General features: G+C 39.5%; 1 protein-coding gene across 3 annotated transcripts in view; it reads right to left on the bottom strand.

Moving 5' to 3' along the window:
• Positions 1–17307, bottom strand: part of LOC123876180 (homeodomain-interacting protein kinase 2) — a 145841-nt gene that overhangs the window by 14455 nt on the left and 114079 nt on the right. For 2 of the 3 annotated variants that reach the window (XM_045922348.1, XM_045922347.1), the window contains exons 3-6: positions 14209–14330; positions 5975–6141; positions 3382–3451; positions 2663–2798 (exon numbers count right to left, since the gene is read on the bottom strand). In XM_045922348.1, the coding sequence (XP_045778304.1) occupies positions 2663–2798; positions 3382–3451; positions 5975–6141; positions 14209–14330 (495 nt within the window). The remainder of the gene's footprint in view (positions 1–2662; positions 2799–3381; positions 3452–5974; positions 6142–14208; positions 14331–17307) is intronic. The other variant, XM_045922349.1, reaches the window with a different exon arrangement.

A 17307-nucleotide genomic window follows, 5' to 3' on the forward strand; every position in this document is an offset into this window, starting at 1 on the left:
TATCTTCAAGGCTTTATATTTTGTGTTGGGAGCGCTTCGCTCAGTAAACACAAACAATTTTGCTTTAAGCCATCTACAGACGAGCCAACAAGTCCGGAACTGATTTATTCACATACTTGTGTAAGCTTTATCATCACGGCGTCATCTTCTGGTCGTCGACGGGTCTGTCGAAGCCGCTTATCTAGTTAGAACTTAGAACTGGGCAATGTTGGTATGGACACTGAAATTGGAGCTCAATTGACCCATAGACAAATACACAAACTGTCAAGCTTAAAGAGACATGTTGAATTCCATCCATACTAATAATAATATAAATGCGAAAGTGTGTCTGTTTGTCTGTCTGCTACCTTTTCACGGCCCAACAGTTTAACCGATTCTAACGAAATTTGGTACAGGGTTAGCTTATATCCCGGGGACGGACATAGGCTACTTTTTATCCCGGAAAATCAAAGAGTTCCCACGGGACTCCCAAAACCGCTTAACCGATTTGTATGAAATTTGGTACCGAGGTAGCTTGCGTCCCTGTAATTGACATAGGCATGACTACAAGTGTATAAGGCTGACTACCAATCTACAGATGAACGAGCGGATCTACCGACTTAATGAAAATCAACTTTCAAAGTTTACATAAGTCGGTAGGTTCTGGTGTCTGTCGATGCTTTCAACTGGACCACTGCCAAAAACAACGAGCGATGTAAAAAGACTTATAAACGAAAAATAAAGACACAGATTTTGAAAAATAACACGCCGAGACTCGGCCAGGAATTCATGAAATGGCAAACAACGATTACTCTTTTTGGGAACAAGAAGCGTAGAATCGAAAATATTGTATTACAAATTCGTATGACGCGTGCGTTGGTAAATAAACTAGCTAAAAGTTAAGTTTATACGTTTCATACATTATTATAAAAAATAATTTATGTAAATAGGTCCATTCTGAGACAAATACTAAAGGACGAAAAGGACATGAAAATGTCAAAAAAAAAATGATCGCGGATGTACAACGCTAGAGCATCTCAGTCATAAGTAATTAATAACGCAAGATTTAAAAACCTCCAACACAAAAAACTCTATAAGAAATCTAGAAAAGAGCTGATAACTTTCAAACGGCTGAACCGATTTTCTTCGATTATAGCTAAGAACACTCTCGATCAAGCCACCTATCAAACAAAAAAACTAAATTAAAATCGGTTCATTAGTTTAGGAGCTGCGATGCCACAGACAGATACACAGATACACACGTCAAACTTATAACACCCCTCTTTTTGGGTCGGGGGTTAAAAAGTTATAAAACACATATTATTATGTTGTAGCCCCTGTCAAAATTAGGCATAAGCATGTTTACCTACGCACAAAAAAGTATTTTTCTCTGCCTCTACAGATAAATATAAATCAATTAGAAAGCACAACAACAAATTACATACTGCAAGAATAGTATGGCGTAATAGAACATAACTAACGAGCTCCTGGAAGAACGTGAGCGTGGGCGGGCCTGTTAATAATATACGCTACATTATTTTGTACTCTCATTATTTCCCCGTAGTTGTCTTGTAGTGTACATTATCCGCACGGCCATTACGTTAGTCTGTCCCGGTTATGAAATTTATTTGAATAATATACCAGTGGGACACTTATTAACCTTCTTAGGTAAGGAGAATAAAAGATAGTTCACCAAAACAAAATTGTTGGATACGAAATATACCACTTTATTAGGTTTTTTTTATAAGATACTAGAGGATGCCCGCGACTTCGTCCGCGTCGATTTAGGTTTTTAAACGTCCCGTGGGAACTGTTTGATTTTCCGGGATAAAAAGTTGCCTATGTCTTATAGGTACAGGGACGCAAGCTACATCGGTACCATATTTCATACAAATCGCTTAAGCGGATGGGTTTTTGGGAATCCCGTGGGAACTCTTTAATTTTCCAAGATAAAAAGTAGCCTATGTCCGTCCCCGGGATATAAGCTAACCGTGTACAAAATTTCGTCAGAATCAGTTGAACTGTTGGGCCGTGAAAAGGTAGCAGACAGACAGACAGACACACTTTCGCATTTATAATATTAAGTATGGATATGGATGAATATTACTGATATTTGTTTTTCAGGGCTCTTGAGTATACTTATTAGGATTCCGTAAATCCGAATGCAAAAAAACGAAACCCTTAGGCTAATCGCATTTGGATGAATACGAATGGTACGAATTTGCTCGTGCGAAACTGCGAACACGCACGAACACGAACGAATAATCCCAATCTTCGAATTACTATGGGAGCGCACAGACTGGATTAATATACGATATTACGATATAAGTACGATTCTCGTACCAGTCAACGCAACAAAAACGAACTAAGCTATCTTGTTAAACTATTTTTTTAAATACAAATAGCGAGCAAACGGGTCACCTGATGTAAAGTGATTACCGCCGCCCATAAACATTTGCAGCACCAGAGGAACCGCCAATCCGTTGCCGGCCTTTCAGGAATTTTTTAGTCTGCACCTTGAATAACCCCATCTATTAGGAACGCCGCCGAAGGGAGTTGGTTCCACAGTTTGCATGTGCGTAGAAAAAGAGATCTGGCACAACGGGCGGTTGAAAACCAACAGAAATGGAAAGAAAGGAAGGCTGTGCATATAAAATAGAAAAGATTTATAAAACTAGTTCACCTCAATCTGCCCCTGGCGAGCATAGCTGGGGTGGTTCTTGAGAATCTTGATGGCGACGATCTCGTTGGTGCCCTTCTTCCAGCACTTCACCACCTGCCCAAACGTGCCGCGCCCGAGGAACTCCAGCACCTCGTACCTGGAACCAACCAGTTCAACATACAGTCAACTTCAGAGCCGGTGACAAGGTCCAAAAGCGAAGCTATACACTGTTCCGCTCACTCAATATAGGTGGTAGTTGGTACCCAGGCATCGAAAAAATAAAAACATATTCTTTAGGAAATTTAAATTGAAAAACAGTTACTTTTTTTTATTCCTGGGCAACAATTTGCGCTACCTAACGAATGGATATTTCATCGCTTTCATTTGTTTATTTCAGGTTTGTTTCATTTTTTGCCATTTAGGTCCCCCATTAATTCTAAGATCCGTTAAGAAGCTTCTCTAGAGCCTAATTAAGGCTCTTATGGATCTGGCATAATCGCATAGTGATTAAAAGATCTCAAAAAAAAGAACACAATAAAAAAAAATGTGGATGCTGCCTGTCAAAAATAAACTATTTCTTAGTAGTTATTAAATAGCATTTCTATTAGTAGTTTCTATTTAGCATTTAGTGTTTATTTACATGTGGTTTTTTTTATAAGCATTGAATCTGAAACATTTCCAAAAAAATCTTACGCTCACTGCGCTTGTTTTTATAATAATGTGCAACCATTTTATCTCACCTATTCGACGAGGAGTAGAGCACCTCGTGCTGCACCAGCTGGTAGTCGCCATCGCCACCGCAGCCGGAGCCTGCATCGCATCGAATCACATCGTGTTGCATCGCATCGCATCGATTCGCAACGCATCAGATCGCGTCCACGACATCGGCACAGAATCACCGCGCCCGCATGAAAATAGAACGTGCACCAATATTAGTCCCATAACCTTTTAAATATATACTTATATCTCTTTAAATTACCTATTGAATGTTTGTTGATAACATCGAATCACATCGTAAGTCGTACTTAATGCTTAAAATCTCATCACATCAACGCAGAATTGGGATGATGCCTAACCCTAAAATAAATTATTTTCTAGTAATTATAAGATAGGGAGTCCTCCAAAATTCGTAAAATCCACATTCGCTGCTAGTTTTAAGTTTGCTATACATTTTAAATTATCGATTTAACTAGAATAGCGATACAATCGCCACAACTGCGTAGTTGTAATTCATTTATAGAAAAGTGCAACACTACACATACATAGATATAACTAGTATAATAGTAATACGATATGCAAGTATACATATATGCAATAAGCATACAACTGCAATTATAACCATTATTGCTAGTATTGAGATTTTATCGGAAACTGCAAATTACAATGTGCCTAGGTAATAATCTCACGATAATCGAAATCAACAGCTGTAATAAATTTTGCATCCTAAAGGATAAATAGGGAACACTCATCAATACAACAAAAATCTTATAAAAAAGATTCCTTCATCAAATAAAAATACGAGCAACATCAACAAGTGTAAATTAAAAATTTATAACACCCCCGACAAGTGAAGGTTACAAGTAACTAGAAAAGAGCTGATAACTTTAAAACGGCTGAACCGATTTTCTTGAATTATATCTAAGAACACTCTCGATCAAGCCACCTTTCAAACAAAAAAAAAGTAAATTAAAATCGGTTCATTAGTTTAGGAGCTACCATGCCACAGATAGATACACAGATACACACTTCAAACTTATAACACCCCTCTTTTTGGGTCGGGGGTTAGTAAAATAAATAATGATTATCCATTAATTAGGTATTTGAGGGCCTATTGCATATCAGGCAGTTAAAATAACGTTACCGATTAAAGTAGACCACCAATATAGGCCATTTTGGATTGCCGTCTATTATATGTGATTTAGTAAATAAATTTTTTCGTAAACACATTTTAATTTTTTTTTTTGTTATGTTACCACAGGTTCACGATTTTCGGATTTTTTCTTTACTTGTGCTATAAGACCTACCTACCTGCCAAACATGACTCTAGGTCAACGGGAAGGTTTTCTTGACAGACACGACAGACAGACAGATTATAAAGTGATCCTATAAGGGTTCCGTTTTTCCTTTCACGGTACGGAACCCTGAAAATGGCGAATAATTTCTCAAAATGTACGCATTATACAATACCGTTAAACGCCTGATAAGCAACTAATGGCCCCTAAGCAGTAACTATAACCGGGAGCATGCTAGGACGATGGTATTAAGCTGGGTATCCACTATGGTCGCGAGCCTGTAGCGTTCCGCGCTCCTGAACAGGTCAAACAGGGACGTTGACTGCGAAGACGATCGTTCTGCAGACAAATACTGAATTCCCCGTAGTAAATCGTACACGCATCCCCAAGCATTCCTGACTGTGATGTGATGTGACAGACAGTCTTATTAAAAACTAGCTGATGCCCGCAGCTTCGCCCGCGTGGATTGGTCAGATCCCCTGCAGCATCAGGATTGAGGAGTTGGACTCCAAATTTTTTATGAAACAATGTCGCAAAGTTCCTCTATCGATTAAAAAAGAAATGACGCAAAAAAAAAACGTGTTTTAAAAACGTGTGATTCAGTTATGGTATCGTTCAAATAACCATATGAGATTAATATGAGGTAGTTATTTCGAAATTACAGACTGACACTCCAATTTTATTTATTAGTATAGATTGAAGACTGCGATCACCTTCTGTCATTTGAGTGACGAGTTATGACACAGCGTAACACAGTACAGTTAGTACCCGACAGGAAATATTGTATATCGACCAGATATAGAAAGAGGTAGCGGATTTGTAGAGCGTTGTCTGTCGTTGAGACCACAAAACGTCACATAGAAATGTCAGTGACAACGCTCTACGAAGCCGAAAGCTCTCTCTAAAGGTCGATGTACGGTCGGCCTCAGAATTCGAGTAGCAATTCCGCGAAACTATTGCATCAAAAACTTGTCGTACTTATGACCGTTTTCTATAAACAGGCCATATAGACCTAACGCATGTGCACAACCGTGCGAAGCGAATGTGATCATTAAGGTGCTCAACTACTTACGGCCTTTGACTGTACAATATTTCTTGCTGGCTAGTGTAATATTTTCGCGTCTTTAAGATAGACCTCGAAGCGCCTCGCGGTCGCGCACATCAACGTCTAACACTTTAATTGTTACGTCCTGTTTTGCAGACATTGCCGTCGCGCTTTGTTTGTCTAGACCTTTAGGAATTGTCACTCGACTCGGTTCTCGCTGCACAGTGGGTACCCAGCTAGGGTCGGGCACGGGCAACATCAATTGTTCGATCGTACGTTTGTTACCTTGCGGCTGGGCCGGGTGGTTGGCCCCGCCCGCCGCCAGCTGCTTGCTGTGCGCCGTCGTCGTGGCGCCGTGCGCCGCCCGCGTCCGCGCGCCGCCCGCCGCGCCCGCTGCCACTCCCGCCACCGCCACCGCCGACCAAGCGCTGCTATCTCCCACACTGGAACAATACATACGTCACGTTCATCATCTGTTCGCAGATATAACTTTAACTCCTACCAAACTCAGCAGTCAGAAATCAGATCCGTAGGAGGACCAGAGTCACCGACATAGTCCAGCGTTTTGAAAAGCTGAAGTGGCAATAAGCAGGGCTAATGAGTAATCATATACCTAATAGTTCGAAAACCGATATTATGTTGAAATTCGAAATTCAAAATATTTTTATACTTTTGAATCATCACTGGTCCGGAATGCATTTCCTACCGAGAACAACCAGCAAGAAACTCGGCGGTTGTGGTTTCCAAGATTTGATATACATGGTCCCCATGGTATTGTTGGGGTCCCATGGTGCTCAAAAAACTAAGCGTTTGTCATGGGATCTCCCGACAAAATTGAGTAAACAAAATTGCACGCGAAGTACGGAAGGTAATTCGTAACTATCGGTATTAAATTCCAAACTACGAGTATATTAGAAATTCTAACATTTCCACTCTAAAACAAGGGGAATGCGAGCTCATTAAACTGAGTCCCGCATTCATTAAAGCTGCAACAATTTACCAAACCATGTATCCTCATATTCTCTCACTCTGTTGTCGTGACACGCCTTTCTAAATCAGGTTGGAGATTTATTCTAATCCTCAAAATATTAATAAAAAACAAGATAAAGTTAAACAGCACCAAAACCCGACTACTACCAGCGAACTGCCGATAGATAGCGATGGATATAGTAAAATTGTTTTTCTGTCGCTCGGTGTATTTTAATGTTGTACTATTTATATTTATGAACTCAGAATGTTTTCCTCTTTTATTTGATATCTCAGTCGATACAATAGCAAAAAAAAAAAATTTTGAGACCCCCACTTTTTGGATGTAACATCCGTCAGGTCGATTTTTTCGTATAAAATGTGTGTCACATGTGTGTCTATGTCACCCGGACTATAATAACAACTCGATTCGATCATTCATCAAAATCGGCTCAGTAGTCGAGGCGCTACGGTGGAACACACATAAATACAAATATACATACATAGACTGCTAAAATAATAATCATTTATTTTGGCTTTGTCCTAGTCGGGTAAAAATAACAAAGCTATTAACAATCCATACACGATTAATTTTTTCGTAGTCGTTTCCAGGATTAACGTTTTCGTGCCAACATTTTTACAATTCATTAATGTAAAGGAAACTTATGTTTTTAGCAATAATGTAATATTAGGTAACAGAGGCTCTTCTCCCTTGCAGTTCTACAATTCAATTTATTACAATTCTGGCGTTGTCCACTACAATTTACTACCAGTTAATGCCAGTTCGCAGCCAAGAAAACTCCCAATTCACCTGAGCAATCTGCCACCGTCAACGTTTGGAGCAAAAGCTAGCGCTGTTGTCGGTGTTTTTTAATCGGTTTACTTATTAAAAAGTTTATTTCTTTTAAGATAAATTCCACATCTTTAAAACACTTGAGAACTTTTCCCAGGAGTAAAGAACTTTTAGAACTGAGAAAAGGTACAGTAAATATGAATATTTTAAGTGCGCAAAACTTGTGTCCGCCAATCAGTTTAGCATGATCAGCAGATCCTGAATATCTGTCTCAAAATACACTACTAGGATTTGTTTTTCCGGATTTCATCGAGCCCTAGGGCGCAACTTCTCACAGATTTTCCATTCCATTCCATTCCATCAGCCTGTATGCGTCCACTGCTGGACATAGGCCTTTCCAAGAGCGCGCCACCAAACACGGTCCTCCGCCTTCCTCATCCACCCGCTCCCCGCCACCTTCTTCAGGTCATCGGTCCACACAGATTTGCGCTCGCCTTTTAACCGACTGCGACGAAGGCCAAAGGAGGATTATTTTATGAACTAAACAGTAGCTGATGATGCAGCCTCAGATGGAACGCATTCTTTCTTTTCAAAGTGCCAATAATATAGCTGGCGCTGTAAACGGAAGAGTATTCCACATTCGAGCAGCGTTATTAGAAACGAGGAAGCGAATCACTTCGTACGAGTCCGTGGAATTTCGACTATGTTGTGGTAATCTTAGGCAATGAATCTGCAGTACTGCATCTAGGTAGAACTCTAAAAATCAGGCAAGAAAGGTCACCCGTAGATCGTTTCTTTCTAGTCTGTCCACTGCAATTAGCTCTAATTTTACGTCGTTGCGTCCGTTACAAACTGCGTCGTTACTAATTCCCAGTGCAATCTCGTTTACGGTCAGCTTCAGCGCATAATAAACATCTAGGGGGGGAAAAGTTTAAGTGCTGTTAAAAGGTAACACACCTTGCATTAATGAAAAAGTTTTAAAATAATTTATTTGTATATTTAATGCGGGGCTAATAAACTAAAATACACTCATAAGATACACTCGTAAGTAGCTCATTTAGGGCCAATTTCACCAACATGCAATACATTTTAAACCCAGGATAAAGTCATAAGTTACTCTCAGATAAACTTTCATTTAACCAAATACTTAACCTGATATACGAGAAAGTCCTTTACCTCCGATCTTAAAGGTAGGTATCTGGCTTATTCCTGGGATAAAGTCAAATTCATGTCGTTTTCGTCGTTGAAATAATTATAGATTTTCAGGTGGTCAGCTAAAAGTTAGTGAACTCGTGATAGAGGTAAATATTTATCCAACTGGATGAAAATAAGTTAGCAAAATTTAGTTCGCAGTTTACGCCGAGGTGATATAACCGTTTCGCTCCCAATTCCCAGGGCAATCTCGCCAACGTCAACATTTATAATGCCCGGCGGTAAAATGCCTTGATGTTTCGTTAGGTATATTTCTCTTGCCGCGTTGGTCTAGCGGTTAGCATGTTCGACTGCAGATGACGAAGGTCACGAGTTCGATTCCCGGGTCGATTCAAAAAAATTGTTAGGTATTTGATTCTAATACCTATTGGCCCGGAGTTAGGAAGTTGGCCGTGCGTCACTTCTGTGCCTCGGAGAGCACGTATAGCCGTCGATCCTGCGCCTGATCTTTCTCCCGTCGTGTCGGATTTCCGTCCTTATCACGCTATGAGAGTGAGGAAATAGAGAGTGCACCTGTATTTGCGCACTCACTAGTGTACTACAATATCTCCCGCGCAATTGGCTAATCACTAAGGAGATTGGCCGAAATTCGGTCGGGAGGAATGTCCTGCCGACCTAATTTCGTTCTCGGTCAATATATTTCACTTTACTAATAATGCAAAAGCCTCAGGGCCTTTTATTATTTACTAGCTTTTCCCACGGCATGGTCCCCGAGGATTAAAGTTTTTTTTTAAAATTTCCTTTAGAATATGAACCCTTTGTTTTCCCGGGATAAAAAGTATCTTATGTTCGTCTTTATTTGTTGGTTTGTTTGTGTGCCTTTAAGGGCTCTATTGCTGAAGCGATCTAATACTTCGCACAAAGATAATTGTATTCTGGAAACTGACATTGTATACTTTTTATGCCGGAAAATCATAGCTCCCTCGAGATAATCAAAAAACTTAAATCATCTATCAACGGGTTCGCCATGAAAAAAAAATGTAGTAACACCCCACCCACCCTAAACACCGATCTTTATAGACCATGCAATGAGCATTATATGCATTCCTTACGATTGACTGACACTTCCAGGCAATCTTTTTATTAGCTAAAAACATTTTTTGCAAAAGTCCTATAACGAGTAACGATCCAAGTTACAAAAATATCCTTTCCTTAATTAGTCGCCAAAGCAGAAACCTCTTATTTTATTTGTTTGGGAGCCATTCGAAGCATTTACGCTGGGATTTTTTTCTGTATGGCTTCTAATTTTGGAGTAAAGGACCTTTGAAGCAATTATATGATGGATTTTTTCGATGAATTAATGATATGAATAATGAGTGAGATAGTATCAGGCGCATTTGCCAACTTATTAGAATCGCGTTTTCATTACTTATCGACATTTGCAATGCTAAACCGAAATAAGTAAGTGATATTCATTCATTCTCATTTCCATACATACCTACCTAATTTTATCAATAAAGGCACTTACGTGTCTTCCAAATCAAAGTCGTCCTCAAAATAATCCTCTGTTTCAAACTTAACCCTCGGCAAGGACAAATCCATTTTGGTTAACACTAACCTATCTACACTAAAATGAACACTAACCTACCTACACTAAAATTAACACTAAACACTAACACAAAATTCACATCATAATGGTAAGCGACAAATAATTTTCAAGTAAAACACTCGACACTCTCTTCGGTTGCAGTATGTGCGTGCGCGCATTATCGAGGGTTGCTAATAAAATGACGCCACTAACTCAGGGGGTGGTAAGGGGGTTGGGTAGAGGATGCGGGGGGAGGGTAGCCAGGTAGCTAGACCCGCTAGGGGTCGCGTAAATCCCGAGTTCTCAGTATTGTTTGGTTGAAGAATAATATACGAAGGGACCCGTACCGACGTACGCGCATGTGTCTTACTAGTGGGAAAGTATAGTGATTGTTGTTGGTATGTTTGCTTGTTTGTCTCGTCGACTGAATGGAATGTGTGTAGCTACTTGTACGGCATTCAATGCGTCGCACATTTTAATCAATATTTTGATTAATTATTTGAATCAATGCGCTACCACTTAGACAGTTTTCTATTCCAAATTAAATAAATGCCATTTTGGCACTTACTAACGAGGAACGAAACTTCTGATTTAAATTCATCTATTTATTGGATGATCGTAAGTATAAAAAAATCGATCAAGTGCGAGGACTCGTGCACAAAGGGTTCCGTACCGTCGTACGAGAAATATGACTTTTTTTCGCTGTCATGAAAATTAAAAAAATAAATAAAGTGGTATTCTCTTGTATGGTGGTACGTGGCCATTACGCAGAGTCCGGCTCGCACTTTACCGATTTTTCAATAACCCGCATTGATGCTTCATTAGTCATCTGCGCGACAACAAGCTCATGCTCCTATACCACTTCTATATTCGGAATTGTGTGGTCTACCCTCATAATATAACGGGGTCGCTTATCTAAGAGTTTACTCGGGGCGAATGGGACGGGACTGTTATCTTTTGGCGATAACAGACATTTTGCATGTTGCTTACTGTCTAAAACAGACATAACAGTTTTTTCCGCTTTCCGTTTCGGGATTCGTTTGTGAGTTAAAAGTTAAATCTACAATATAGAGTTCTACATTCGTTTTGTAACCTTGAACTAAGTCACATTTACTTAAAATCCCAGATATCAGAATCAGACCTAATTATATTACTAACATAAAGGCTACTTCAAAAAATTGGAAAGCAAAAATGATGAGTAAACATGTTTTAATTAGTTCATTAATATGACTTATTTCGTCTCAGAAATTCTTTAAGCTCATTAAGCAGTGAATAAACACACAAATATCTCAAAAGTGGGTAAAGTTAATTGTAATGAGGATTTGACGTCAGTTACGCTAATGAGTAGGTACCTAAATGACTAAGATTTGGGAACAACCAAAAATAATTTTATTAGGTAAACTTTTTTTTTAATCACGCGTTTAATTCCTTCCGATTTCATTAGCTACCATAACAGCCAAGATACTTGACGGCCTCCTGGATAGACAACTGGATCAATACCTAGACCTGCATGATGCACAGTTTGGGTTTAGGGCGGGGCTCTCCACCGAGAGTGCCGTGTTGACCCTAAAGGAGACAGTCAAGTATTATACGAGCAGGAAAACACCAGTGTACGCCTGCTTCTTGGATCTCTCAAAAGCGTTTGATCTGGTGTCTTACCCGATACTCTGGGACAAGCTCAGACGCACTGGCATGCCGCAGGAACTCATCAGCATCTTTAGGCACTGGTATGCAAGGCAGGCTAACCAGGTAAGGTGGGCGGGGGTATACTCGGACACGTATAGGCTGGAATGCGGAGTCAGGCAAGGTGGACGGAGCTCACCGAAGCTTTTCAGCCTGTACATGAACGAGCTGATCGAGGGGCTCAGCAGCATGCATGCGGGATGTTCGATTGATAATCAGATGATTAATAACATCAGTTACGCGGATGATATGGTGCTGCTGAGCCCATCGGTCTGTGCGCTGAGAGATTTGCTGAGGGTGTGCGAAGACTATGCTGGAAAGCATGGACTTAAATATAATGTAAAAAAAAGCATGCTAATGGTCTTTGCGGCGGGTAGCATTTCTCCCAGCTATGTACCTCCAGTGAGACTGTACGGTGCAGAGCTGGTTAGGGTGCCCAAATTCACATACCTGGGTCATGTGGTTACAGCAGACATGAAAGATAACTGTGACATAGATAGGGAACGGAGGGCGTTGGCGGTTAGAGGGAATATGATAGCTCGCAGATTTGCACGTTGCACAAAAGAAGTTAAGGTCACTTTGTTCAAGTCCTTTTGTCAGAGCTTCTACACGTGCAGTCTGTGGGTTGACTATACCCAAAAAACTATAAACGCTCTCCGAGTCCAGTATAATAACATCTTCAGAATAATGTTGGGACTGCCTCGATACTGTAGCGCGTCCGGTATGTTTGCGGAGAACCGTGTAGACGGTTTCTTCGCAATAATGCGGAAACGGATCGCCTCAATTAAAAGCAGGCTGGAGAGAAGTCCCAACATTATCCTGAAGGTGATAGCAGACAGACAGGACAGCGCTCTCAAAGCGCACTGGATGTCTGCATTAGTTAATAAGTATATTAATTATATTAACTAACATAGAATAAGTATCTTACTAACATACATTACATTATAATTTAGTTACTAACATAGGTTAAGATGTTTACTAACATAATATTGTGGGCCTTTGTTGCTTAAATAAATAATATTAAATAAATAAATAAAATAATAATACATCTCTACCTTGAATCCTAATAGGTATATCTCTATATTGCAGTTGAAGAACTGATTTGATTCAAATTAAGTCTCAGGCTAAGATATACAGAGCGTGGGTACTAGGTAGGTACTTCGAGTTTGCTCGGACTGAAGCGATACTGCCTGGTTTTAACAGTGTCTTACCTAAGTCTGAGAAAAGTCAAAGTTCGCTCTATGGATTGAAGAGCGGTTACGCACTGCACCCGATCTGAATCCGTGAAAATACGTTCTGAAGTAGCCATAGAGCTATTTGTAGTTTACGCACTAGATCCGACTTCCGTCATCCGAGTTCTCTCCGTCATCCATGAAGAAATCTACGGACCGAAGTAGCTGTAGTAGGTACTGTTTTTAACCCCCGACCCAAAAAGAGGGGTGTTATAAGTTTGACGTGTGTATCTGTGTATCTGTGTATCTGTCTGTGGCATCGTAGAGCCTAAACGAATGAACCTATTTTAATTTAGTTTTTTTTTGGTTGAAAGGTGGCTTGATCGAGAGTGTTCTTAGCCATAACCCAAGAAAATCGGTTCAGCCGTTTGAAAGTTATCAGCTCTTTTCAAGTTATTACTGTAACCTTCACTTGTCGGGGGTGTTATAAATTTTTAATTTACACTTGTGTAGAAACGTTTTCGCATTACCTCAGATTTTCGGGACTTTAAAAGCCGACGGACGTGTGGCAGAGGCTTATTGTAAGTGTTAGGCTTCGACTGCAAATTGGGAGGCTCCGAGATCTCTTACGAACACATCGATTCTCCGTTGGTGCGACGCACAGCAACATCTATCCTGCAGAGTAACCACTAACCTTGGCAAGTGGATGGGTAGTATGTGCAAGAATTTGGCTTGGAACGGCGGAGTAAACGTAACCTTGGCATAGGGATGGCGGTAGTGCAAGAATTTGGCGTAGAATTGGCTTGAAACGGCAAAGTAACCACTAACATTGGCAAATGGATGATAGCATGTGCAAGAATTTGGCTTGGAACAACGGAGTATCTACTAACCTTGGCAAAGGGATGGTAGTACATATACACAAAAATGTGGCTTGGAATGATGGACAACCCACTAAACCTTGGCAAAGGGATAGAGGTAGTACGTGGAAAAATTTGTCATGGAACGACGGAGTAACCACTAACCTTGGCAAACAGATAGTAGCATGTGCAAGAATTTTGCTTGGCACTGCAGCTTAGACTGATCACTGGACTGACAAGTCGGCACACCTGCAGCTATCCTGCAATAGAGTAACAACGAACCTTCACAATATACTGACGTGTTGTCGCACGCGCAGGGGTGAGCGGGCGGGGGAGCGGGCGGCGGGGACCGCTCCGCATCGCACGCGCGACTCGGCACGGCGGGGCAGCAGCCCGCCCCGACCTCTGGCCACCACTTGTCCTGGAACAACGGGAAACCTCACATCAACATGGTTTTCCTTCTCAAAACACAGAGTAAGGATTATGATATTACATACAGAGGTCCGACGAAGCCGTCTAGACAGCGTAATCGTACTGTAAGTGTGGGACGAAGGAGCGAACCGAAGGCCCTAGTATGTCACAGTTCACGACAGTTGAGGAACTAACAAAACGTCGAGGCTTTGAGGTCAAATGTTATAGTACATTTGATGCAGGTAGCGATAAAGTATCCCAAAGAAAAATTCTTTGATTTTACGTCACCATAGCCTAATATTTGAAAGATCGTCGATTCAGGGTGAAACCGAGAGTTGCCTCACTCTAGTACACCCTGCCTATGTGGTTGTCATTTTACCGCGAGATCAAATGCGTCGGATGGATAGATGGAACCCAACTTGGATCGAGATCATTCGACAAGCGTATCGATAACATTAGAACAGGAGCACTTTGCCTTATGGCATGTAAGTGCAAGTGAACTCACAATATGGGATATATGATTCTCTGCTCTCACACGTTTTATTATCAAAATCGAGATATTGCAAGTGATACAATATGATGATCTATTTATTGGGCCCAGTGCCCAATTGGCATACGGTGACATAATTATAGAGCTTCTCCAAGGAAGACCGCAATACTTTTTGAGACCGTACCTACCTATTACACGTGTACATATACAGAATGTACTTAATCCTACTAATATTATTAAAATAGTGTTAATATTGCGAGTTGTGTATATTATTATGTGGAGGGTAAGGCACCTATTTGAGAAATTCTTTCACCATTTGAAAGTGACATTAATTATTATTCTAGAATATTCTAGATAGACATAGGCTATGTATATCTGTGGATATCATGCATATAATGATATCCCAGGAGAAGTCAAAGTGGGGCATCATAGTGTCACATAAACAATTAATGTTACGTTAATAATAATCGCTTTCACGCGGTGGCCTTATCAAAAGGTTAATTATATTGTTATTGGTGAGAGGTGATTGCTGATAAGATAATATTTAATAGTACATCATACATTTTTAGGGTCACATACATATCTTCAACGAAATAAAAACAAAATATGAGACAGTAATTGTTTAAACCTTTTCTATTATGTATTACTTAATTAATGAATAAAATCAGTTATTTAAAGTTCTGTGGTCTGCTAAATAATCTCAATCCTTAATCAAAATTCTGGCCTCGAAGGGTGCCAACTCGATCCTATTAGTAAGCCTCCGCTGTCCTTCCGTCACTCTGTCTGTCTGTCAGCGGGCTGTATCTAATGAACCGTAAATTCAGTGTGTGAAGGTGTATTTATTTCTTTTGCCGCTATAACCAGTGATAATTTCAAAATGGCCGCCATGTAATTTAAAAAAGTTACTTTTTACTAGATAGATTTTTTATAAAATAATACCATTTATTTTTATATTCATAGATATCTATACATACTATATAGACTCCAAACGCAAATCGCAAATAATGTAATACGGACAAAATAAGCGAATTTCATAAGGAGGCGATAACCTTACCTATCAACGTTTTATCGCTCACGTACATAATAATAACAATAAGATATAAACTATAAACATAATAATAACTACGTCTCTAGCGCTGTCATGCGCTCGCTTTGCAAGCAATAGATTCCGGTTCGATTTCCGGTTTCTTAAACTTATACACGTATTCGTATTTCACAATGTTCCCTGCGGAAAATGCGGAAAAGGATATAAGCAATGTTTTAAGGACCTGCTGATTTAGTTTCAGCAATTAAAATATGTCACTTGCTTTAACGGCCAAGGAAAACATCGTGAGGAAACCTGGATACCTGAGAGTTTATGAAGATGTTTAGTTTAGACATTGGTGTTAGTGATTAGTGTAGGTACCTATAAGCGAATTGGCACCATATGCTAGCCAAAACATAACGCCTACAACGTCTAGATATAGGTGCAAAAAATATGAATACAAAGACACAATTAAAAACTAGTAATGATTAAATTGTGTTCCTACATAAAATAGCCTATACCTGGCGGGATATCAGACACAATAGCATTAAATGCTATTGATAAATCTTGTTATTATTCAAACTTAATGGGGCCTTAATTGATTTCGATTATTACTTAAGTGTTTTGAGAATGTCATTACGTTGAGTACCTACTTGTAATGACTATTTTATTTTCAATCAGAGAATATTTACGAAAATTGAGGAAAATAGGTTATCAGAAATTAAAATAATTTGAACAGCAGACATCGGACATATTTTATGTAGTACCTAATAGTTAGTAAAATTACCACAATATACTTTATTAAGCATCTGTGGTAGCCTAGTGGTTAAGACGTAGGTTTCGGGAGGTTGGGGGTTCGAGTTATTAAACAATTAAATATTGCATTAACGATGAAGAAGAACATCGTGAGGGAACCTACTGCATGCCTAAGAGCCCTGATAGGTTTCCATAATCCATAATGATCCCAAATGTGTGTGTGTGGTGTGTGTGAACGATGAAGTATAGATCATAAATCTATACTAATATTATAAAGAGGTAAAGTTTGTAAGTTTGTTTATAGGAAGTAATCTCTGGAACTGCAGAACCGATTTTTAAAATTCTTTGACTTGTAGAAAGCTACATTATTCCCGAGTGACATTTAACAGGGCTCTCTCCGTCACTCGTTTCATACCATTTCATACAATCGTAGTTCCGATTTCATTTGAATATTAAGCAACTAAAGTCCATGAAATTTTGCAGACATATTCTAGAAACTAATATCTGTGTCTGTGGTGTTTTAGATTTTTCTAAAAATATGTAGTTTTAAAATTACAGGGGCTCAAAGATTTGTATGAAAATTTTAAGACCGTGTAACTTTGAAACCGAATATTTTAACAGAAATCTGGAAAACCACAGACATAGATATTAGTTTCTAGAATATGTCTACAAAATTTCATGGACTTTGGATGCTTAGTATTCAAATTAAATTGGAAC

The sequence above is a fragment of the Maniola jurtina genome, chromosome 21, assembly GCF_905333055.1.
Source record: "Maniola jurtina chromosome 21, ilManJurt1.1, whole genome shotgun sequence".
Lineage (NCBI taxonomy): Eukaryota > Metazoa > Arthropoda > Insecta > Lepidoptera > Nymphalidae > Maniola > Maniola jurtina.